Here is a 25,497-nt window from a genome sequence, read left to right on the forward strand (position 1 = left end):
AAACTTTCTAAATGAGCTGACCCTGAGACTTTTATTAACATTTTATAGCCCATATTGAAGGTTCTATGTAGTGAATCACCAAATGTGTCAACCAAATGGTTCTAATACCTTTCCCCATGGAAACTTTGACTTGGCATTATTCCAATATATACTTATTTAAGTCACTTGTGTTTAATTAGTTATATTAATCATACCACCCACATAGCAATAGCACCAGTTGGGTGTCATATATAGTCAGTGTAGAATGAGAAGACGTTAGTTCTAGACCGTGCGGCGCTAAGAATTTGCTCCTTCAACCTAGGACCTGGAGCACAAACTGTGACACAGGGTTAAACCCTGGGAGTTCATAGGTATGGTAATTAGGTTTAAATTCAAGACAAGCACACTTTGTTTCCTTAATTGTATTCTATAAACTGAAACTGAAAATATTTTCTAGTTTTTGAATACTATTGCTTTTAGGTCATGAATTGTATTACCTCATATGACCACATGATGGCGATAAAAGATTAAATATATCATGCATTTAGCATCTAGTAGAGTTATACAATGATTTCAAAATAAAATATTTTGAAACATATTGCTTAGAATTGTAAAAACATATCAAACAATTTAAGTTACCATTTATGGGTCTGTGTTTCTGGAAGAATGCCATAATTGTTAAATGTCTTTTTTTTCTTTCTTTGGAGAACAAAATATAATTATCAAAGCTTACATTTCTCAATAGCTTTTCATTATTGGTCTGTACTAAAACACTAGCTAAAAGGGCATCATTTATACAAGTAAATTAGTTTGAATTCACCAAAAAAGTGAGTAATTACAGCAATTAAAGAAATAATCAATACAAGTAAAGGTTTGTAGAGAAATCAGGTTATAAAGTAGAAGGCATTGGTCATTTATTTTACAAGTTATTGGGTGAGATGTCATAGATTAAATTCAATGACATGGTTGAGGATACAATTCGAGTTATTCAACAGATATTAGTGCAGGCATGGTAAAAGGTGAGATCAGTCACTTTTGTGTATCAAAAAGGTATACTCAGTATATAAGAGTATATTGAGTAACCTAATTGAATATTTTATCTCCTTGTCTTTGCTAAGCATTTTATTAGGGCTAATCTCGGAAGCAGGAGTGTGGCGGGGTCTTGTCACACAATGTTTCCTGAACCCATGGTAACCCATGCACAGTGCGTGCAAGCAGCTAGAAAGAAGTCCCCTGTGTGCCAGTGTGTATGTTAATTACCTCAGGGAGGGACAAGGGGCCATTAGGGCCACTTGGCTTTACCTACCCCATGACTAGAAGGTGCCAGCCCCTCCCATGCTGTTTCATCCATTGGCTCATACAAAGGCTAGAGCACAGTGCTCTTGACTATCACAACTGCAGTGAATAGCTGCAAATGGATGGATTGCTTTGTGCTGACACTGTCCATAAGTGTATGTGTATGCCTGAGTTCAAAGGAACACTCTGCCCTAGTTCTGCTAGACCCAGGGCAACACATCTGGGGGATTTTGCTCCTTGGTTTGTTTGGTGTGCTGCTGCTAAATGGCCAATTTTGGAGATTTTCCTTGTAACCATCAAATTTACTCTACAGAGGTCTGTGCCTAACTGCCACAAACTCTGCAGTACCTCTTCCTAAGCACCTTCTGAGGTTGAGCGCCAAAATATAACATCATGTCCCAATGCTCAGCACAGAGGTCATGTGGCATGAGGGAGAGGAGGCCAAGATCAAGGTTGACTGCCGGAGCTACACTGAGTATGGACTAGGAGGACTACTGCTTGATAACAAAGCATGCAAGAATTGTGATAATTCTCAAGTGCAGATTTACTCTCTTTCTTCACAAAAGGATTGGCGGTCCTTTAATTATGTTCTGAAAGACAGGTGCTAACTGATCCACCCATGCTCAACTGAGAAGATCCTGAAATCATGCATTATTGGGGATACTTAAGGACCAACAATGATAACTTCTGAACTATGTGAAGTCATGTCTTATTGCTGGAGCAAGCTGGCTGATCACATTAACCTGCAGCACTATTTATAGAATGCTGCTGCTTACTGTTATGGTTTGATTCAAAGTGAACACTGTTTTTCACACATATTTTAACCATAACAGATGCAAGCCTAACATATACATTGATAAAAATCTCAGGATGGAAACATCTGGATATTTCATAGTGCTTGCCACTTGATTACAAGGGTATTTGAAGAATTTCTGCGTGCATACTATGCCTTGATGTTTATTAAAGTTATATATGCATACTTTATGAGTGGGGGAGGTTACATACAAGTAACTTTTTACTTGAAAATGAATCCCTCTGTTGAATATTTTGGACCTGCCCTACAAATATTTGACATTTTTGAGAATTTTTGTTTTTGTAAATGTACTTTTTGTATGTGCTGATTTTTGCACAAATTACTGATGCATTGGTAAAAAGTATAAATCTACTTATACAGACGTATAACAAAACGGAAAATGTTCTTTTTTTTTTCTATATCTAGCCCAAAAATGATTTGCATTTGTTTGCCTGTCTCTGCTTATACATCTCAAGGTCCAACGCTTGAATTCTCACTGACTGGTGTATAATCTTGGGAATTGTATTGTGAATTCACTTACACCTTTAAATGATTGGTTTTATTTCCTGTTGTCATGTGGGCTGGGTTGCCATAGAAACCAGGACTAAAATGTTGACATTATTTTATCCAAATGAATATCTATGCAGCTGGTGGCTGGCGTATTGCAAGCAGTGGAAATATGATTAGTAGTTATCAAAATTACTAATTTATTTAAATAAATGATAAACATAAGAAACATAAGAAACTAACTTATACAGCAATATAAGCAAATTATTATAGTGTGTTTTAAACGACTGTATGTTACACATATTGTCTTAGAAAACATTCCTAAATTCCACAATTTGTAATTTTTGATCAGAATAATTCTATAGTAACATTTTTATTAGTGCTAGTAAGATGTCCAAACTGAAGAACTTTAGTCTGGGTTTATATGGGCTTAAAGGACAAAGTAATTCAGTAGATCATATATCATGTATAGGTATTCCATGAGATCCCTTTCATTCAAAGATTTGTAGCATTCGTTCGATTTATTGAGATACCGTTTGCAATAAGAAAGATCTACAATGATTTATTTTGCAGTTATATTTGGCTACATATGTATTAAAGCCTAGCAAATATCTAGAGGAATAACAGAAACCCCCCCAGGTGTGAATGTGCATTTATATTTTTGTAGCTAAGGTCTATTCTTATAATAAGCACAGATTACATCAAAGACCTTGAATGCTAGTCCTCAAGGATCACAGGGAAGAGTGGTTTTTCAAGATAATACTCAGAATAGTTCTTGAAGGAAGACCAACGTAATCATAGGATTACTTGATAATCAGAGTAATAAAAAACAGATTCCTTTAGGACCAAATGTGTGATTCCATCACTAGGTGTTTTATTAGGAAACATTGAGTTTTAGGGGAATTCACCTTAGGACAACTAAATCATGCATTACGAAAAGGCCAACCCTGGGAGTTCTTTCGCAAAGGAGGCCATGTTGGTTCTTCATAAAGCATAATGAGTCCTGTTAGATGGCATTTTAGAGCTGGCTGGCAGAGGGTATCTGGGTGTTAGCAAGGCTGAGCAGAAGAGACATGGATTGCATCTTCTGCAGGGCAAATCATTGGAAGCTCAGAAACAGAGGGTTCTGATTAATCTCTCTACTTATTTCTATTCAGTAAACTATAAGGTGAAAATCAGCTATCATATGCATTAAATGCATTTCATTATTGGGGTGTACCATTGTACCCTTAATAGAATTAGCATTATAATCAACCTTCAAAAAATCAGTGATGAGCTGGGATGCCAAAATTACCAACAGAAAAAATGCTGCTGGCAGTACTAATTTAGTGTAGAATAGTAAGAGACCTATTATTTCTTAAATTCAACCTGACTATAAAAGTAACTGTCCTGATAATAATAAAATTCTCACGTTAAAATATATGGGAAACAGGCATTATTGGTTTTGGTCCCAGAGAAAACTCTGTGCTTTGTAGTGTGTTATAGCTTGTGCTTGGCCCATAGCAATATATGGGATTCCTAGCCAATAATCACTGGATCTGGAGTTCAGCAACAGCCCTGCGGTAAGCGCACTACTACAGAGTATTAGAAACATACAGCTTTCTGGGTTACCCTTAGTACCAGGTGTTCAAATATAAATATTTAGAAATGTTGTTTTTATATTAAATAATAATAATAATAATAATATATAAATGTTTAAGCACACAGTTTAGAGGGAACATCATGGATTTTTACAGGTTGCATGCTTAGAGCATTTTTTAGTGCTAGAAAAATAATTATTTTTGGCAGCCAAGTTGATACTGACACCTTAATTACAGCATCGCTTACGGATCACTTTCCAATTATGATTTTTTTCCAAGTGCTGATGAGCCTTTGCGGGGTGTGGGTGATGCACACAGTGCAATTACAATTATATCAGTACTTGAAACATTTAGAAAAGTAGAAAATAAAGGAAGCATTGTAAGAATAATGCAACAGAGCATAGTTAAAGCTGATCTAAGATATACTTCTTAGCCTACTTTAATACCAGAGTTATTCTCTCTATCATTAATGACCATACTGCCTATTCTCATTAAGATAAATACCTTTTTACACTGATGTCTAAATGTGAAACTCGGAACTTTGATTATGCAACGCTGTCGATAATTTTTATATTATTTAATATTTTTAAGATATTTTAGTACCCTATTCCATTCTTCTTTCTTCTTCTTTATTTCATTTTTAATAGTTAATCTCTTCAAAACCATTGTGAATTCAAGCAGTAAAAAATCAGAATCAGTAATGTATCCTTTAAATTGAAGAGAAGCAGTGTTTATTGCTTCTGACATTACAAATCTTCCTGTAGCCAAAGATGTATGGCAGTTGGGTACTGCCCTAGGCCGAACCAAGGTACCTGGCTCCATGGGTGCCATCTGTAATACTGAGGGCCAGAATAGGGTATTATATCCCAACGGTCCATTCCGAGAGACCCACATTGTGGATGTACGGTACTACTGAGGCTGTTCTAGCTAGTGTAAATAGGCTGCTGGGGGAGGTCAGAGATCTTTCGTAACCGGCCCATGGAGTATCGGCACACTGGGCTCCTTGATCGCCCAATATACCATGTTCTGCAATATTACATACTCAACAGAATCAATCTGAAAACAATACTTTACAGTGGCTTAAAGAGCTATATGCTATATCTAAACAGAATTACAGGAATCTTTTTGTATGTTGGTTTAAAGTCAGACAAGATTAGAGACAAGTACTGAACTAAACATAAACTTTTCATTAGTCATATATATTAATCTTAAATCACACATTAGAAATACATTTTTAGTTCTACCTGCCTGATATCATATATTTTCACTATGTCTAATATGCTTAGAATAGGCTGAGAATATGAAAAATCATGCCGTGGCATTTGGCAGGTCCTTAACCAAGCATGCCAAGTAGGAATTTGGGTTAAATTGTAGCTAATCAACCCATGGTTACAATTCTGTAAGCAACAAACTAAGATGACAAATTAACAGAAATAAGGAAACCAATTTCTTCTTCATCTCAACATTCCACATGTTGGTCTACAAGATATACTTTGGTGTAATGCATGAAATATTAGATATGGCATGGCTGGGAGTGCAAGGATGCTTTCGTGCAAGGACTGTGTTTCCATTCAGAAATTAGCATTTGGATATTTAATACTAAGGGAGCCAGTAAACAACAAGTCTTAAGGCATTAACGTCAAGATGATTTTCCATAGCAGTCTAGTACTCGTAGCAAAAGCACAGACACTGTTCAATTTATAAATGTCATCTTCCCCATTACTTACTTTGCTTTTGCTTCTGCATCTTCATAAGCCTTGTTAGAAACATCATCCAAGCCTCCAATCAGATGTTTGAATGAGCTGCAGAAAAAGGTGAAAAATGAAAAATATAATTTACATTTTCAATGAATGCTGCCAAAGTATAAGGGAAATGTCAGAATGTTTGCAGAGATGATACGCATCGTTTTCTAAAATGAACAGTCTGGGGAAAGATATGCAATAGAAGCCAGTTATATCTTTGCAAGAGGACATGTCATAAGTGATAGATGCATAAATACAAATATCCAGACATATTTACCCAAAGTTCTTATTCACTAAACACTGAGGTTTGTTAATACAGTTAGGTATCTAAGATTTCTCTAAATCACAGGCAAATGTTCACATTTTAATGTTCTGAAACTCTATTATACATGTAAGAGTGGGGCATTTATATATGATATTCCTGATAAAAGGTTCATCCAGTTCTTGGGTCTAGTTTCTTGTAAGCAGCTCTACATGCCAATGGTACAGATCATGGTGACATTAGCTCATACCTGGGAACTTCTCCCACCTACCTCCTGTTGTTAATGGATGAGGGGTCAAAGGAAGCAGACTAGTTGGACAAGGAGGCTAGTTACCCCTTTAAAAGGCTTGAAAAGGGACAGGACTAGGGCAGTAGAGTGAGGAACCCAAAACCCCTTTGTCTCCCCAGATATCAGACTGCTACGAGGCCTACAAATCTACTCTGATTCTTGGAGCCTCTTGGTCATACCTGGATAGACCCCCGATAGATAGGATTTACATTCATCAGTGAGAAAGCTTTCAGTAAAATTTCAAGAACCTGATCATGTAAACAAGTAGAACACTTTACATTTCTACCAGCATTTTCAGTTTCAGTTGAACAATAATTTTGAAAGGAGAATATTTCAGCCTAAGAAAAAATATTGATGTTTATGTTGTCCTGTTCTGTGCCGGGAAATTACAGTTGCAGCTCTCCTACATGACACCACCAAAAACTGAAAGATACAAAAATGTATTGCTAATGATTGATTCAGTTTAATGTTCTAACTTTATCATGATGACTCCCTGACAAATGACACCAAACAGAGAGAACATGAAAATTAACTTGAAAGACACCAAAACGTTTGTGCCAAAAACCCAAGAGAGACGGAAATGATTAGATGCAAATTGTCTTTTCAATCAAGAATAACATTTTTTAGAAGACGAATAATGTGAAGTAAATGAAAATTCTTCCTTGACTCTGCTGATCGTTACCAAGTGAAGTACTGGATGAAATGATGTTTTGTTCCGAGTGCAATTATTCCACATTGAGTTTGAGGTTCTATAATTCTGCTGATAAAGTAATTATCAAAGCACCCAAGTATAAATACAATATGCGGTGTGTCAATGAGTGATATATTTTAATTTTTAGAAGAATTGAAAAAAAATCCAAATATTTTTTATATTTTTAATACCTTATGCTCTATCTTTTAAATAAAGACAACCTGACATCTGCCTCTCTCTTTCCATTTATTATGACATAAATTAGCACCAAATAATTGGAAGGAATTACTATTACATGCATGGCCATGCAGCAATTATATGCATTAAAATGTAATATAAAGATGATGCTCAGATATCATGTATATTAATGTTCATATGATGTCTGGACTTTCCCTTTAAAATATAATAATCTACATTTACAAGTGGCAGGTCAGATCTAATCTAATGTTACCAATTCCATAGAATTTCTTGTAGCTACAACTGTAAAGCAGCTTTTCAGGATGACTCACAAAAAAAAAAAATTTTCAAATGTCTAGAAGTTGACGGCAAAAAATGTTAAAACACTGACTGATTAAAAGACTGTGCTTAATTGTTTACAAAGCGTTTCTTTCAATTTAATTTATTCCAAGTAAATTGATCTTTTGCTAATTATGGGTTTTAACTTTGTGAATTCCAAACGTTGACCATAACACCTTGATTGCAAAAGGTTTTTGTCAGCTCTTGTACTTCTGTAAAGATTTCAGATAGTCTAACACTCTCTTACTAACTCACATGCTTATCAACACTATTCTCGCTAAAACACTAGACACAAATCATTGATAAGGTTATTTCAAACTAAAACCGCAATACGGAACCTGGCCTTATTGCTGACTTTGCTTACTAAAAGATCAAGATTCTGGAGGGCAGCAAGGGCGGCATTTCAAAAGTATGCAACTAAATAGGTTTAAATGGAATAATTGGTTAATATTGACATGGATGGTCATTTTTCATGATATATTAAAAAAAGCAGAATCTTTGGTTACGTACTGTAACGCTGTAACGGTATGCTTAGCCATCTTGTTAGAGATCTGGTGATATATTGCTGGTTAATGATGCACTTTAGAACTGTCACTTAGGGATAACACATAGCAGGTTAATGAGGCATTCTGGAACTGGGCTATATCTGGTTAGATATTACAAGTTAATACATATATCCAGAATAACCATATAATGATTATCACAGAAAAATCAGGATCCTCTAATCCAGGACACTGTAATAAGCCAATACCTTTAATAGAGACAAACATTAGCCAGAAAATGATTTTGGCTACTAAAGGCATTACTAGTAATATAGATATTCAGAATTCTGTATACTGTCATAGGGCATTATAAGTAATGGGGGCATTTGGGATTCTCCCCACTGTAATAATGCATTTCCAGTTACAGAGGTATTCAGAAATCTTTCTACCAGTAATGGGGACATTCAGAATTCTGGCTACTGTAATAGGGCATTATCAGAAAATATCCTGGCTTGTGTAAGATATTAACACTAAATTAAGTACTCAGTATGCTGGCGACGATGATAAGGCATCTGGGGGTACCCTTCCTGTAAATTAGTCTTTAATCAAGTAAAGTTTAGTCTTTTCAGACGTTTTTAGTCTTTTCAGAATTTTTACTAGGAATACTGAATTGCCATGTGACACAGAAGCAGACGTTGATAGGTTGTTGCCATAGAAACTATTTTTTTTTAAATGTTTCTGTTTGTTTCATGTGATTAAAACTGCAAAACAAATCTCATTAGGGGTTATTAAACATCATAGAGAATACAATTACTGTTCTTTAATGGAAAAGCATTGTTGCTATTTCTATATGAATTATGAAAAAGAGAAACAAATTTGGTGTTTTTAGCTATAAAAATGTAAAATTTGATCTTTTTAGATGTATCAGCCAATAAGATGCAATGATAAATGAAGAACCTACCAATAAGTACTAGTGACCAATTTTGCTTATAGGTCTGATATTTTGTATTATTATGCGATATAGATATATATATATATATATATATATATATATATATATATATATATATATATAGTATGTTATTAACCTTTCATGTACATCATTTGGCTTAAATTGCGATTATTATCAACCTTCTTTCACCTACAGCATATTGCTGGTTTTGAAAACCACAGCATTCATAGAGGCGCACTCTTTTTTCAGTGATGTGGTAAAGAATACACTTGGGCAGATTAGGGGCAATTAGGTGACAATGGGAAAAATTGCTCCTTAGTATCTGCTCTGACAATGAACCACTGTGATCTTTGCCACCAATGATATAAATCTTCTCTGCAGTGGGACACGAACATGCCTATTTCTCTACTGAGTTGGGGATATCATCAGGTAGCACTTGTCTAAGTGATCAGTAAATTTAGTAACAGAAAAAGAAAGGAACATAGAAGACACATCATGTCATGTGTTATTACAGCTTGGTCAAAGGTTGGCAGGTGCTGCAACACATATTTGGATTAAGAATATTACTTGCTAAATACAAACAGTGAACTTCCCTTCGACCCCGATGCTATGGATTTCAGAAGTAAAATCTATAGCCAGCAATCCCAGTGTTTGTAGGCATATAAAAGCAGCCTAGACCCATCTAGATCTACAGGGTCCTACCAGAAGTTGAAAGATTCAAAATGATCATAATATTGCACTATTAAACCTTATATGATTAGCTCTAGATCCAGATGGGAGGTAGTTCCTCTGGTGGCAGATGGCCTTATTGACCGATCAAGCTCACTGGTGCGCCAGTGCTCCATAAATTGGTTGAGAAGCACAGAGATCACATTTTAACAAGCCCATTAACACTATGGAGGGACTGTGACAGGATATAATGGTGCCCAGGTAGGTGTGGTTGCATTGTAATACATTTTTGTAAACAAAAATGAAACATATGAATATGTGTATTGCTAGTTAGAGATGGCACTTTTAACCCTAAAAATAGAGATGTTCCTATCTAAAATATCCCTAAACTAAACAGAAACTGTGTCTTTATGCCAACATGAAAACATATAAACCTATGTAAAAAAAAAGAAAAAACTTACTCTCTGTCAATCACAAGGCAAGTCACAGCTTCAGCAGCAATCACATTTGCTGTTCGGACATCTTCCCTGAAGAAGAAGAAAAAAAAATGGGAATTTTGAGAACAACATAATGTACAAATAAATACTAATTTGTAATATAAATAAATAATATTTCTAAATATTGACTTATCCAGCACAAGAAAAGTTTAGAATTAATAAGATGTAAACAAAAAAGGGAATGGGTTAAGGAAAAATCAGCAAAAAAAAAAGGGTTTTTTTTAAGTTCATTAAGAACAGAAATCATTATACAATATTCACTAATGCAATTATCGTTTTTGTATTTGTATTGATTTGGTCTAACAGGCTGTTTTCTGGTATTTAAGAAATATTGTACAATATCGGTTAAAAAAGGACAAACACATTCCTTCTGCACTACAGACACAGAACAATTTACAGCTCTATAAAAATACTATAATGGCTCCTGACAGATGTTATTACATTTCTTTCGTACACTTTTTTTTCTGATTATTGTGAACTGAGTAAATTGCACAGCACACAATACTACAGCCAACTTGTTCGACGTGCAGTAAAAAGGCAAAAACTAATAAGCTACTGTTTTATGGGACATTTTATAGATTTTGGTCTTTTATTGGGTCGGTAATAACGAATCTGCACCTGTAAATCTAGTAAACAGATCGGTCATCATCATCATCATAATATGGTAAATATGCAACATAAATTAAATATTAAAATATGTTTTACGAACAAGCTTTTTAATGTTTAGTATTTTGGTAATTATTCAAAAGGCTCTCAATGACAGAGACAGGGGAAACCGAGGATTAGGTACTCACTGGATACAAGTGTATCACCATCAATAATGAATACGAAAAAAAGCAGAATACTCAGCCAGGATAATGGCACTGAATTATAAACAACAAGGGTGCACAACTCCAGTCCCCAAGGACTGCAAGGTCCTTAGTTTAAAAATGTAGTTGAGCTGCATGTACTAAAGCTAGGGTTATCCATAAATGAAGTGATAAAAAAGGCAAGGCTTGCTGCATATATGCTCGGCTAGCCACAAACAGCCTCTCAGGGGGTGTGAGGGAAGTGGGCAGAAGTAAGCTGTGGAGTGGGTATGACCAAACCCCACTCACCTGCCAGAGCAGAAAGACACAGACCGGGCTAACATACATAAGATTTAATGTTTTTTTAAATAATATAATATAATTTAAAGCAACAGAGAGTTCCCAGGTATGCATATAATGAATATATTTATGTAATAAGGAAGAACATATGGAATAATGAGCTATATGTTACACACATGCATGTACATGATTTACAATGCAGAACCATAGCCTTTAGGCATTGCCTCAGCAGAGTATTTAGTAAGTCTGTGATATAGTTCAGTAAGCCTGATCCAACATTGTTATAGACAATGACATCTCATGGAGTAACATAAGCTTTTAAGGTTTCTTCTTCAGATGGAACTGCAAGAAGTTGTGAAGTCTTCTTGTTTTTGTTGCCACTAAATGGTTTAAACTACTAAAGACTCTATCTTCTGTGGGCCAATATCCATGAAATAGTCTAGTGGACATCTACATACACTTTCATGATCTCTAGCTTTCACTTTGGTTTCATCAGAAAAGTCCCTTAAAATATGTGAACTTCCTCCTACTTGTTGGGATCAGCAGAAATATGTTTGCATGTCTAGGACAACATTGAGATCACATCTTACCAATTAGTGAAATTTACATGTGTTCACAGACATTCTAGGACAGCATTTTTGCACATAAGCTTTTTTTGGTGGACTGTTTCAGCCATTCCTACTGTAGACATTTCTATCTGTTATATTATTTTGTCCTTGATTTGTACACTCTAAATCCCACGAAGATAGTACGTAAAGGTAAAGTATAGATATTCTTCACAACGCAAACAGACAAAACATCCTCTTTAAGCATGGGTAAAGCATCTCCAAGAGGACAATCCGTGCTGCTCTACACAATAAACAACACCATCTTTATCTAAATATGCAACAGGAATTCTTAATCAGTACATTTTCTCTTAACCAAAGAGTCAATCACTTGCACGTGACTCAGTTTTAAAGTGCAATGCTTATGTAAATGTAGTCGTAATTACAGTTTATTCTAAAAACACCATTAGTAGAATCATGATAGTTTACACACAGTTCTTAATTACGGCTTGTCAGTTTAATGAAGTCAGTGAGAGTTTCAGGAAGGGGTTGACAGAGTATACCATGTAAAATGCACATTTATTCTTTCCATAGTAGACATTTAACTAAAAGCAAGACATGTAAATGTTCTTTCCTTGGATACATTACAAGACAAGTACAAGAAAACTTGTTATATGCTCTAAAGTTTACTATAATCTGCATACTTACCTTTCATATGTTCAAGGTGTTTTGCATTTTGCTTCGGGTGAACGTTATCTACCTGGAATAAAGCCTAACCAAATTTTTGCAGAGAGTTATGGAAAATGTGAGGATCACTGCTCTACTCTGGAGGAGATGCTATTGAAGAAACCTTCAAGAAAGGATGTTATAGAAATTAAGAGCAGCTATAAAGTTTATTAAAGTTAAAATCTGATTGCAATCTTGGTGTCACGAATGATTGTTTTGTGTTTCAGACAATATTAGCCCTAAAAAATGTCTTTCTATTTTTTTCTTTTTTGTAAGCAGCAACAGTGATGGTTTTAATGCTGTTTTCTTAATGGTATCCAGTCGTGCCAACTCACACAGTTCTCTTTCTTGTACCAATCATTGGAGAATTTACAAAACTGCAGCAAGTCCCTATGATTACTGTGAAAACAATGTCAAAAACAGCCACCTTTAAAAAGTTTAATTGTCCAAACAGGAGTTTTCTGGTGAGCTTACAGGACAGTTGTGGTTTCACCTCCAGCTTCATTATGCGTACAGAAGGGCCAACCCCAGTTCTAAGATGGGCTTTGACCCAAAGTCTCCAGGTGAAGATTTACTTTCTCATGTCTGCAGGGCAGTTTTCTTTTGGCGGGGATAGTGGTGATTAATCATGCCAATATTCTACCCAATATAAAGTGGATATAGAGGCAAATGGTGATAATTGTTAACCATATTTACATGTGCCTACCCAGAATCCCTTGTGGTTGCAGCACCATGAGATTTCTGGCTTGTCTGGTGTCTGTAGATGAGTGTTTAATAATACTTCTACATACCCCTAAATGTTAGTGGAAGGGTTTTCCATCACCTTTACCCACTATAACTTATGTAATAGTTTAATCTATGAACTGATTTTACCATATATTATAGTAGGCTAACCAGACTCTTCTTGAGATTAGGTTTGGGCCTGTATAATACTATACATAGTGCTGGCAGCAAGATTAAACTGAGCTGAAAATGCTAGTTTTTGTAAATAAACTGTAGAGGTATCTTAGATTTACTGTTTAAAATTGTGTTGTATATGATACAACAATCTATACCTACATGTTTATGTTTGCAACATTTTTTTAATGTACTGCTGCTATCCAGGACCAGCTCCTTGGCCAACTAACCAGAATTAAGTGTTGCAGATTGTTGGAATGATACATCTTCTGTGTAATGTAGCTTTTCTGAGAGGCACGTATTGTAATTTCCAAAGAAAAGACTTTCATTAATAAATTAGTGCTTTTTATTTACTGAACCTCTGTGTCTGTGTAGATAATTCAGTGAATTACCTGCAGTCAGTGACCCTAAGCTAATAAAATCTGCTACAGTCGGAGAGTCATTACGATTTTTAACTACCTAGAATATTAATGGTAAACAATGCTTTGGATACAGTCAGTGCTGTAGTTACCTTTGGGGCCACCTTAGGCCTGACCTAAGGCAGCTCCCCCAGTCCACGTGACCTCTGTCGTCATATCCCGGCGTGCTGTATCAGAAATGCGCATAGCCTTTTAATGAAGTCTAGGGAGGCTGTGCCGAGTCAGCACAGCGTCCATAACATAAATAGGCTGGTTGGGGGGATTAAAGATCTCTCTTGTTACTTGGTAATTGTGCAGCGCGACAACGAGAGGTCGAAGTTTGGCCAGGAAACGTCACTGGATACAGTAAGCGCTGACCATCTGTGCCTTTTTTAGACAACTAAATATTGTTATTTGTAATCAATGAAATTATTAAAGGAACATCCTGCTATAATACGCACATTAATTAATATAATAGCTGAGTGCCCCCTTTAAATTACTGTTTTGACTCCCTTGCAAATACTTGTAGGAATTCAGCAGAATACTCCCTATGCATTTACCTCTTTCACCATCTCCCAGCTACTAAGCTTGGATGAACATATGTGCTGCTTGCCAAAGCACATGCATGCTATACTCACTGCCAGCCAGCAGTTCTGGCTTGCACAAGAGCTCCATGGTGTCTAACCAAACCCCAGTGCACATGTGCGGAAAGCACTCCCACTGCTTTCAATGGGATAGCTTTCTTGTCACTGATTGGCTGGTTCAAGCAGCCAAAGGTTGCACAAAAATGACTACAGAAGGTGCGTTCACTGCAGCTCTAGAGCAGCAGCTTCTTCTAAAGCTAAGTGCAAAAGTTCCTTCCTTCATTTGTATAGAAGTTGCTAATAATGGCATTATACAAATACATGTGTGTTACTACATATATTTTTCACGTATATCTTAATTTTCCCAAATGCTATTTTAAATGTTAGTAAGACTTTTCAAAACATCATATATTAACCAAAAGGCAATATGCCAGCTACTAACTCAGAAATGTTTTCTTCTGCATCACTATCATCACTCCATCCCCAAGAACGGTGCCGGGTATAAGAGGAGTCCGAGTCAGAGCCTCCGTAATCCATGTTTACAGGTTGGTGTCATAATAACCTTCTTTTTAACTTGTGTCCGGTATGTGAATCTCATCCTGTTACTCGTAACTGCGGATTTCACATGTTTTCCTCCTCCATATTTACAAGGTTATGGATGCTCAAGCATTAAACCCTGCATTTATATTTGAATGACGTATAAAAAAAAACTAACAAAAGACAACACAGAGAAAAAAAAGAAAGAACTTATTCAGCTGCTGACAGTTCCCTTATGCAAGGTTTCTGTTCTGCGTATTAGCAGATATTCTCTGCCAGCACAAGTGAAACCTTATATCTGTTGTCTTGCACATAGGAATTGGAAAGAAATGATCCAAGCTTTCAGTACTGTGTGTTCACATATCTTAGGTGGTGTGTTTTTTATTTTGTTTTTTTGCAATCACCTTGAATGTATAATTAGAATCTACATTACTTAATAAAAACACAATGGTGTATCTGATAATGGTGGACATGCTGTAGCTGATAATACTCTAAAGTGCTTTCCCCTATCAAATACATTTTAAAAGTACTTTACTTTTGCATTTAACATTTGAAATATTTATGAGTTTTACTAAGGTAAGGTGAATTTCTGCTGTCCTTTCAGAACTTATTTTGTTGTCACAGTAGAGTGTCTGTATCTGCTATATGGCAATCCATTTTTTAACTATTTTCTGGTAGGCCTGGACTGGCCAGTGGGCTGCTGGCTAATAGCACCCAATACTTATCTGATCTGCCTATCTAGTGGCAGTTCGGATCCTGCAGTGTTAAGTGTGAAAATAAAAATGTAACATGAGACTGCACATATCCAGCTGGCTGTGGCACTTATGTCAATTGGTAGCCACATGCCTTAAAGTGCCGGACCCCCTTAATCATCGCCAGTCTGGCCCTGTTTTCTGGTCATATAACATATGATGAATATTCCTTTGACAATGCCGTAAATGTGGTTCAGGACAAATTTAGGTAAGCGGAAATAAGAAAAAATACATAAAAAAACAGTATACATAAATACACCAAGAACAGCAGACATACTACTAACATGACATCATAGCTCCTGGACATACACCAGTCATCATATATAGTTAGAGCCTATACATTTTTCACATGTAACTTTAGAAAAAATTATATGGAGGTGTAAACCTAAGCTTATTGGCTGACTTCAAGCCGATATAAATCCAAATTCAGTTTTTGGAGAGAAAAAAATTGAGCTTAAATAACTGGTTAGGAAAACAAAGACTGTCTAATTTATGACAAAAATGAAGGTCATCGACTTGATGTCATCTTATATTTCCTATGTAAACACACAGACTGTGTTAGCATTAGAAAAAAAAATGTCAAAGAATGTTTCAGGCGATGAATGAGAGAAGAACAAAAAATGATACACAGTACCAGACAGATGGATATCTTATAAGACCCTTGCAGTCCAGCAGCAGGTGTTTAAAGAGCAAGCTGTGCTGAACATTCAAACAGAAAATGACGAATGGCCTTCATAAACAATGCAAAATGTGTTCGTAGATACTTAACAATCAGCTTTATACAATAACACTTTCAGAGGAACAGATTGGATGCTCAGCTTTGCAGGCTGAAAAGATAAGCCTTTCTTTCTATTTTTCAAAACCAATACACATAAAAACACATGCATGTGCCTAGTAACTTCTGGAGTTTACATACAGGTGTATGTGAAATACATGTCTATGCAGCTCTGGATATGCTCTAGGAGTTCTAGTTACCCACGCTGGTTACTGGTATTCCAAGCTGATCCTGCCTCTAGTGTTCTGCTAGTCCCACCAACTCATAACACTGCTCTGTCCTTATTTTACTCTAAATCCTATCCTATCCTTCAATCTGTTTCTTGCTCCAGGGGCATTCCCAGAAACGGTCTGTGTGTCGTCTGGTGAGTCTGGGAGATGCGTTGCTTCTCCTGGTGTCCGGGTCACCACCAGAAAACTTTGGGTCATGGGAGCAGGTAGGTAGGTGAAATATCAATGGAGGTCTGCGCTGGTTATGCACAGACCTCCATTGTTGTGCCAATGTGTTCTTCTTGTGATGCTAGTGTCATGAGGTGGTTATTTGAGTAAGGCAGGTAAGTGACCAGATTTCCTTCCCACCTACTAACGGGACCAGCCCCATAACCCCCCAACTCCTGCTACACCTTACAATACAGGTGTCCCTACTTAGACACCTAAAATGTTGGGGGTACAAGAATCATTTCCAACCAGAAACCTGGGTCTCTGGGCGGACAACCCTCCACCAACTAAGTGCCTGGGTGCTAGAGGAAGGGGCTTAAAGGGCCAGATGTGAAGCCCTGTACCACCCCCCGAGCTCTACACACATCATCCTTTGTCATACAAACGTTCTTGAGGGATAAATTTATTCCACAAGTTGACATTTGCATAGCCCCATTACAAGATGGAAATTTGTCTGTAAGTACAAGCAAGATACTACAACAGAAGCTTGACAGCTTTACATTATCACAGCATGGATGTCTCATGCTTTGTGTAGCACAAAGTCTATGGAATTTGCCCTGGCTGATATTTGAATAGAAATTTAATGATTCGTCAAGGTCAAGGCGGACATAAACGCAGAGTGCTAATACATTAGCTATAGTTATTTTAAATAAATATTTTGCTAATTTAGAGAGATTGCTGTCTTTCCGTAGACTTCAAATCATCCTCTATTTAAAATAAAGTGGCTGTTTTCCACATAAAAAATAACTGCGCAAAATCAGTTCTATAATACTAGACGTTTCACAGATTTAGATGTGCTAGTGGCAGCTGCAAAGTGCCAGATTTTAAAATGGTATGCATACTAACCTTTCAGACACATATGTCAAAACTTGGAAGTCCCCGGGGGCCCAAACCTCACAAAGCAACACGTCCCACAGTGCCATCTTAGACCCCAAACAGCTTGTATGTACCAACCCTAAATGGCTTGTAAGTGAACCCCAAAAAGTATGCCTGTGCTGTCTATGCCCCCCAAATGCTTGTCGGTGCCACAGCTTGCCTATGCCACCTTTGTCCACAAACAGCTTGCCAGTACCCACAAATAGCTTGCCTGTTCATCTTCGCAGATGCAACACATTACTGAAGTTGGAAACTCAGGGACCAATTCATATCATAAAAAAAATATTTGCCACAATTTTATCTCCTAGATAAAAAATAATAGGCAGTCTACAATTATACAACTGTACAATGAACACGATCAAATGGTACAATGATGGCAGATTCCAACAGCTTATTTGACATAAACACCTAGAACTTTTCTTTACTTTAATGAGCAGTCGGTTTGGTGACCCGCTGATTATCTTAGAGAAATAACTATTACTTTATATAAAAGGTACTATTGATTTTGTGAATGTAAGTTATGCTTTGGATTAAAAGAATTATTGCTTGCTTCCAAAACAATAAAAAAAAAATAATAATAATACCAAACACTTGAAATACTTGTCCCATAGCAAAGGGCAAAGGATAAAGCAGGACACTATACTGAATTTAAAAGAAGAAAAGCTACCACAACAGGAGAACATAGTCTGAAATTAAAGCCATAAGGCGCTCCAAGATATATAAGATAAGGCCCGGGACTAATGAAAAGTATTCAGAAATTGGGCAGGCTAGATGGGCAGAATGGTTCTTATCTGACGACACATTCTACAGCTAGAAGAAAATTCAACAAATCCCAAATAAAGATATAGAGAGCGAAGCGGTGCACATACAAACAGCAAACCTAGCCATATGGAGAGCTGGATTCCAAGAATACAATCGGCATAACCAGGAAGGAATATGCAGATTAGTGTCTATATAAAACGAATTAAATGACACCCGATAGTACTATGTTCACAAATAAACAAGTGAATACAGAAAGGTATGACAAGGGATCATGGTTGAGTAGAAATATTGATATATATTGTAAGGAATCTAAAAATTTACGAAAGCTGCCTGTAGACTTCTTTGTCTCCTTCTTAATTAAGTCCTCTTTGGCCAGATTTAACGTGTCACTGCACCCCGTTCATGTGTTTAACATGGTGATTTGTTATGTAAGTATGAACAGTACATGTGTATCTTTGTAAGTTGCAAATGCTTATAGGACTTTTTAGAGTGGCTTTTCAATAGTATGTAACAGAATTAGTATGTAACATAGAACTGCATGTAACCTGATTAAAGCAGCAAAGCCACAAACTTGCATACAATACCTTCCTCATTAAGAGGCAAGGCATTGTTAAAAGAAGGGGATTGATTTTGCTAGCATAAGGGTCAGGTGTTACTTTGAACCCATTATGTCCCTCTATGATCTCCATCTATTCTGTAGCACTGTATATATTATTAACAGAACTAGACACCAGTTCCATCACATGTCCTGATGAAGAGCCACATCGAAGGCTCAGTGGTGAAGACTTAATTCTTCAAGTAGCAACCTTTGTATATAATACAACACCTTTATTTATATTAACGACTAAAGCTTATTACTTTTTTATAATTTGCTTCTTAATCATTTTTTTTGGAGCTTGCGATCATACCTTGTGTCTTCTCTCTACCTTTATCGCCATGAAATATTCATCTAGATTATGTTACACTGGTCTTCTTCCCTGATGGAAGTTAGAAATAAACTTGGCAGAACAAATACAATTCTCCTGACAGCCTGTTCCAGACCGAGAAGATGTTTGTAATTTTTCTTGTTATTGACAACACTGAGGCTCTAACAGATCAGCATCGGCGCAAGTCTACAGGAGTACCAAGTATTTCTACTACAAAGCTATACATCCGCAATCTTTCTTCACTGATCAAAGGGTACAGATGATGATACGACATTTACCTATTTAATTACACGAAAGGAAGAAAATCTAGCAGTGAGCCGAAAGCTTTCTCTAGAATGCCCACTTTAATTCCAGAACACAATTGAAGAATTTTTTTGTCTCTTATTATGTGCTGTGCTTATTTTTTACAAGATAATACAATCTACCTTTTGCTTATGCCATAGGATCGACCATCCTGATGTGGTCAGTATATATTTACTTACACACTCACACTGACACTAACACTGTGTATATCAGAATATCGTGTTAGGGAGTTTGTTTATTACTGTTTGGTGTTAGCATGCGTGTGCATGAGCATCTGATGATAGCTTGTGTGTAGTAACACATGGTGTTAGTGTGTTTAAGTGTAGATTAGTATATGGTGTTAGCAACAGTGTGTATGTCTGTAAGCCTAGGGTTAGTGGCATCTGGGAGATGGAGGAGCAGGAGAAAGAATGTGTGTAAATGTTAGTGCGCTGTGTTAGAGTGAGTGTTAGAATGAGTTTGCGTGTTAGTATGTATGCGTGTTATAGGAGGCCTCAAAGAATAGAGGCACATAGGCACCACTAACCATATACTTGACATTGCTCTCATAAAGAATGCTTACAGGATTGTAAGGCGTGGTGGATCATCAGCGGAGCAACAGGCAAAACAAGATGATGGTCATGGGGCACGCAAATGGGAATGGCTTGGGCACCAGGTTTTAAGCCTGTAGTTGCCCCGTGGTGGCTCTGGGTTCAAGCAGCCATTCTGAGGATTGTTAAGGAGCAGGGAGAAAAGCATGCAGGGATTTACTTGATATAACTTGATTTACTTTAGCCAAAAGTTCTGATGGTGACAGTATAGGTAATTGTTCTGATACTCTTTTACATGCGCCATTCACATTTACATCATCCTAGAAAGCAGGGAAAGGTAATGCAAGTGGAAACAATGTATTTTACATTTTTACATTCAATCATGTGCATGGTGCTTTAATCCTGGCCCAAACTCTGAAACTAAATGATCTGGAGAATGCATTAAATGTCTAACAACTTTATTAATCTAATAACCTATGTAATATATTGAATAGAACAATATTACCAGTAAGTTATAAACTTTTCTGCTTTAAAATTGGGTGGTCTATAAAAATATTCTCCAAGGAAGGCCTTAAAATCTTAATCGTGTCATAACCTTTACCCCACTACATTCAGTAGAAAAATTAAGAACAAAATAAAAAAAAAATACTTTTTTGGCAAAGTATAAGGTCCATTTTTTACGAAAAAGATATTTGACCTTGAATTTTATTAAAAGACTAAAAAATTATGAATGTCCTAGAAGTCATAACTGAGAAGAAACTGATATTTTATGGTTCAAACATTTTAAATCAATAATTTTTTGTCTCAGTGAGAGCAAGAAAGAAGATGTACTCTGTAAAGTCAAGGGCAAAGTTGCTTGGTGGCACCAATTTGTTCAACACGGTCTGCTCGTTTAACGTTAAAAATGGTAATGACCATTCGACTAATGGTATATTTGTAGCAAGAGATTGGCCTGCAATTATGGAGTGTTTCATAACATCCTTGTGGATGTACACACTCTGTGATTGCAGGTAATTTGTTTGATTAGTGTTCTACAATGTTGTTTTCAATTTCTAACAAAATTATAACATGTGTTAAGGGCAGATGTACTGTACATGCTGTGATAATTTCCCCAGATTTTAAGGTTGACAATTTGTAAGAGTCCAAGTGACTTCTGGGTCAAAGATTCTTCCATGCGAATAGTTTTTTTAAGGCTTGTTAGTATTGAATGTTTTGTTATTCTAAATCTGAACAAAACAAATCAAATGAGAAATCGGGTTAATTGAATACAACAACCTATATTTGATACCTCCCTTTTTCTTTTCAGAGATAATCATATTCTTTCCTGGGAACTTCCCAGGGCAGGCTACCTTGACCTCTCTCTCTCTCTCCTGTGAGTGACTGGCTTAACAAAGGGTCTAGTTGAGCTATGCCAGGGGTGGGTAGTAGGAGGGAAAGGAGCGAGAGAGCAAAGAGGAAACAGACTTGGAGACCCTTGTATGTTTTTATGTTTTGTTTGTCCTTTTATATCAATTGCTGCTTATGTCATTAGTATCACTCAATGAGTTCCAAGCTTAAACTTCCAGTATTACAGTGCTGTGAAAAATGTATTTGCACCTTCACAATTTCTTCTAGTTTTGCACATTTGTCACACTTTACTGTTTCAGATCATCAAACCGATTTTAATACTAAATAAATAAAGATATCCTGAGTAAACACAAAATGCAGTTTTTAAATGATGATGTACAGAGGAAAAAGGTCAATCAAACTTTGCCTAGCCGTATGTGAAAAAGGATTTTCCCCCTTGGTTACTAAATCAACCAATTAACCACATTTAATTGCTTATTGGGTTCAGTTTCACTAAACACATCCAGGTATGATTATTGCCGGTCATAGTGAACCTAAACATAATTTAATTGGAACCTTTCTTGCAAAGGTCTCAAAAAGCAGCACATGGTGTTAAAGAAATTCAATAACAGATGAGAAACAAAGCCATTTCTAAGGCTCTGGGGCTCCAGTGAACCACAGTGAGAACCAGTATCTAGAAATGGAGAAAACTTGGAAGAGTAAACTTTTATCAGGAGTGGCAGGTTTACTAAAAAAAAACCTCCAAGAGAGCACCGGCAACCCATCCAGGAGGGTACCTAACGGGGGGCAGGGGGGGCGGTCCGCACTGGGTGCCGCTCATCAGGGGGGTGCCAACTTGCCGGCACCCGGCACCCCTCCAGAGATGGACAGTAATGTCCGCCGCTGGAGGAGCAGGCTCGCAAGCCGGTTTAAGCCGGTTCAAGGATCTCCCTTTGTTGTCAGATCCCGGCGCACAACACTGAAGCCGCGCCCACCGCTGTCCATGCCCTCTGACCCGGAAGAAGACAGAAGAACTGAAGAAGAGGAGCGAAGAGAAGGAAAAGGAGCTGTAAGGAGAAAAGAGGAAAGGTAGGAAAGCATTCAGTGAGAGTGAGAGTGTATTGGTATATGTGTGGATTGGTATGTGTGTGGATTGGTATGTGTGTGGATTGGTATATGTGTGGATTGGTAAGTGTGTGGATTGGTAAGTGTGTGGATTGGTAAGTGTGTGAGAGTGATGGGTGTTATGCTGTACCATTTCCAATGTATTTTTCATTATATAATTATGCTGTAAAGTACATCATAACTCCCATCACTCTATACTGTTCCATACAGTGGCAGAGCTGGGAGACAGAAGCCTTGGACCCCCACCGCAGGACTCCTGAAAGGTAAGTGAACTTCAAAGAGGGAGAGGGTAGATAGTTAGGAGGGGGTACATAGGCAGAAGGGAGTGAGACGGGGTAGATAGGGCAATCATACTCCTATCATGCCAAGTCTGCGAGTGCCTCCTGGAATCTGGGTATGCCTGGGCATGATAGGAATGTGATTGCTGTTAACAATCATATATATATATATTAATATTGTAATTTAATTGTTTTGTCCTATTTTGGTGTGTTACTTACTTTAAATAAAAGTGCTAGATTTTTTTTATGGTGTGGGGGGGTCCTATTCGGTTTCGGCCAGGTAAATGCTGCATTTTCGGTTTCAGTCCAGAATTCGTTTTGGTGCATCCCTACTACTAATGAAGTGGTAGGCCTACACCACATCAATGTTTGGCTTAGTATATAGTGATTGGGGTTATGCTGCACTATTGTCAATGTCTGGCTCAATGTATAGTGATAGGGATTACGCTGTACCACCGTCAATGTGTGCCTCAGTATATAGTGATAGGTGTTATGCTGTACCACCGTCATTGTCTGCCTCAGTATATAGTGATAAGTGTTATGCTGTACCACCGTCAATGTCTGCCTCAGTATATAATAATAACAGTAATGCTGTACCACCTTCAGTGTCTGCGCTGGTATATAACGGTAGAAGCTATGCAGTTTTAAAGTGTGTGTGTGGGGGGGTGCCACATACAGGCTCTGCCCCGGGTGCCAAATACTCTAGGTACGCCCCTGTAAAGAACTACAGACTTTACTTGCCTCAGTTAAGGTCAGTGTTCACAATTCCACAATAAGAAAGAGACTGTGCAAAAACAGTCTTTCATGCTTATCATGCTTTCTTGGTCATATCCCAAATAAATCCTTTTAACCATACCAGGTACCCCATCCACATGTTTCATTCTAATATCCCTCTCTCTGTCCCATTTTAATTTGTTTATAAAGCCCTAGTTGAGCAATATAATAGCTTTCTTGTGTTAAAAATGACTTTTTCACATCTTTTTTCATATCAGTGGGAATACTATTTATACTGCATTCTAAGTGTGTTGTATTAGTTCACAGCTTTAGTCCAACCACTAATTGCTCTGTGTCACAAGGAATTTACACCCTAAATGGCAGTATTTGCAGACAGCAGTTTTTTGATCATACCGGGCGACCATATATATTATGATAATTTATACAGTGAGGACATAGTTTGCAGAATTCATGGTTCCTAGAAAAAAAGGTCAGAATAGTAATAGGCAATATTAGCATAATTATTACCAAAACGACTGTATTTCTACCTTGATTGTCATTACGTTTTAAAGAAATTGATACAGTAAAATATACTTTTTCTGTGATGGACTTTGCTGAATGACAGTCCCATAGTTCGAGTATAGCTATAAGCAACTTGCTACGCCAACAAAACTCTTTGATGAAAAAAGTTATTTCTAGTATATTGATTTAATTGATTGTTTTGAACATTGTATTATATCAATTTGCATAATGAGTACAAAAAATAAAAATAGCTAAATTAGCAGGTAAGCAGATGTATTAATACTTATCAAAGTATCTGAATGCATGGCGTTGAGTGATATATATTGAGTGATAATATATATATAAGTACCGATAAAGTATAAAGATTTTAGATTAAGCGATCTGCTCAAGCCAGAGATCATGCTTCCCAAACCTAAGCAGGTTTGAAATATTTATAGAATGAGAATGCTTTTAATGTTGTTTTTTGGAATGTATTACTGTCTTCTTATATAAGATCTGATTTATTCAGACTCTTCGTGGAATAGGTATATGCACATATGATATTCTTATATTGATGCAGCCAACAGTAGGGTTACGAGTAAAGTGAAAGCGAGTGGTACGCATCTCTCATCCCTACTCCCCGCTGTCACAATACCCAATGAGGTGGAAATTCTCTTACTGTCAGGAATCATATGTGAAAAGCAAGAATGTTTACGGTATTGTATAGTATTGATCTTTTCAATAGGCCAGAAGCTAATATAGGGCCAGATACAGAGTCCAGGTTGGCATCAGCCAATAAAAATTGACAAATTGACAATATTTGCTAACAATTTTTTGTGGGTTTTCTTTTTAGCCTTTTACTATACAGATAGAAAAAAAAAATCATATATTTTCATACTTGGAAACTTCTCTTGGATGGAGATACCCCAGGTTACAACAAGGGGGCAAGGATAGCCCCAGGTTGCCTTTAATAGGGTGGGCAGATTAGGCAGGAGCAGTTAGGAATATAACTTGTTGTTTTGTAAAATATTTTGATGTTATATGGCACTAGTAAGCAAATGACTACATGTTCGCATTAAACTACTTCATGGGTTTTTATATGCATACTTACTCTTAAGGTGAAGCTGCAGCTCCTCCATAGTCTGACATTTCGCTCCAGTGT

At 36.8% G+C, this 25,497-nt stretch overlaps 1 protein-coding gene across 2 annotated transcripts in view; it reads right to left on the reverse strand.

Annotated features, from left to right (window-relative positions):
• Positions 1–25,497, reverse strand: part of PRKG1 (protein kinase cGMP-dependent 1) — a 374,618-nt gene that overhangs the window by 21,556 nt on the left and 327,565 nt on the right. For both annotated transcript variants that reach the window (XM_053451150.1, XM_053451149.1), the window contains exons 8-9: positions 10,220–10,285; positions 5,883–5,957 (exon numbers count right to left, since the gene is read on the reverse strand). In XM_053451150.1, coding sequence (XP_053307125.1) covers positions 5,883–5,957; positions 10,220–10,285 — 141 coding nt within the window. The remainder of the gene's footprint in view (positions 1–5,882; positions 5,958–10,219; positions 10,286–25,497) is intronic.

The sequence above is a fragment of the Spea bombifrons genome, chromosome 11 (genome assembly GCF_027358695.1).
Source record: "Spea bombifrons isolate aSpeBom1 chromosome 11, aSpeBom1.2.pri, whole genome shotgun sequence".
Taxonomy (NCBI): domain Eukaryota; kingdom Metazoa; phylum Chordata; class Amphibia; order Anura; family Pelobatidae; genus Spea; species Spea bombifrons.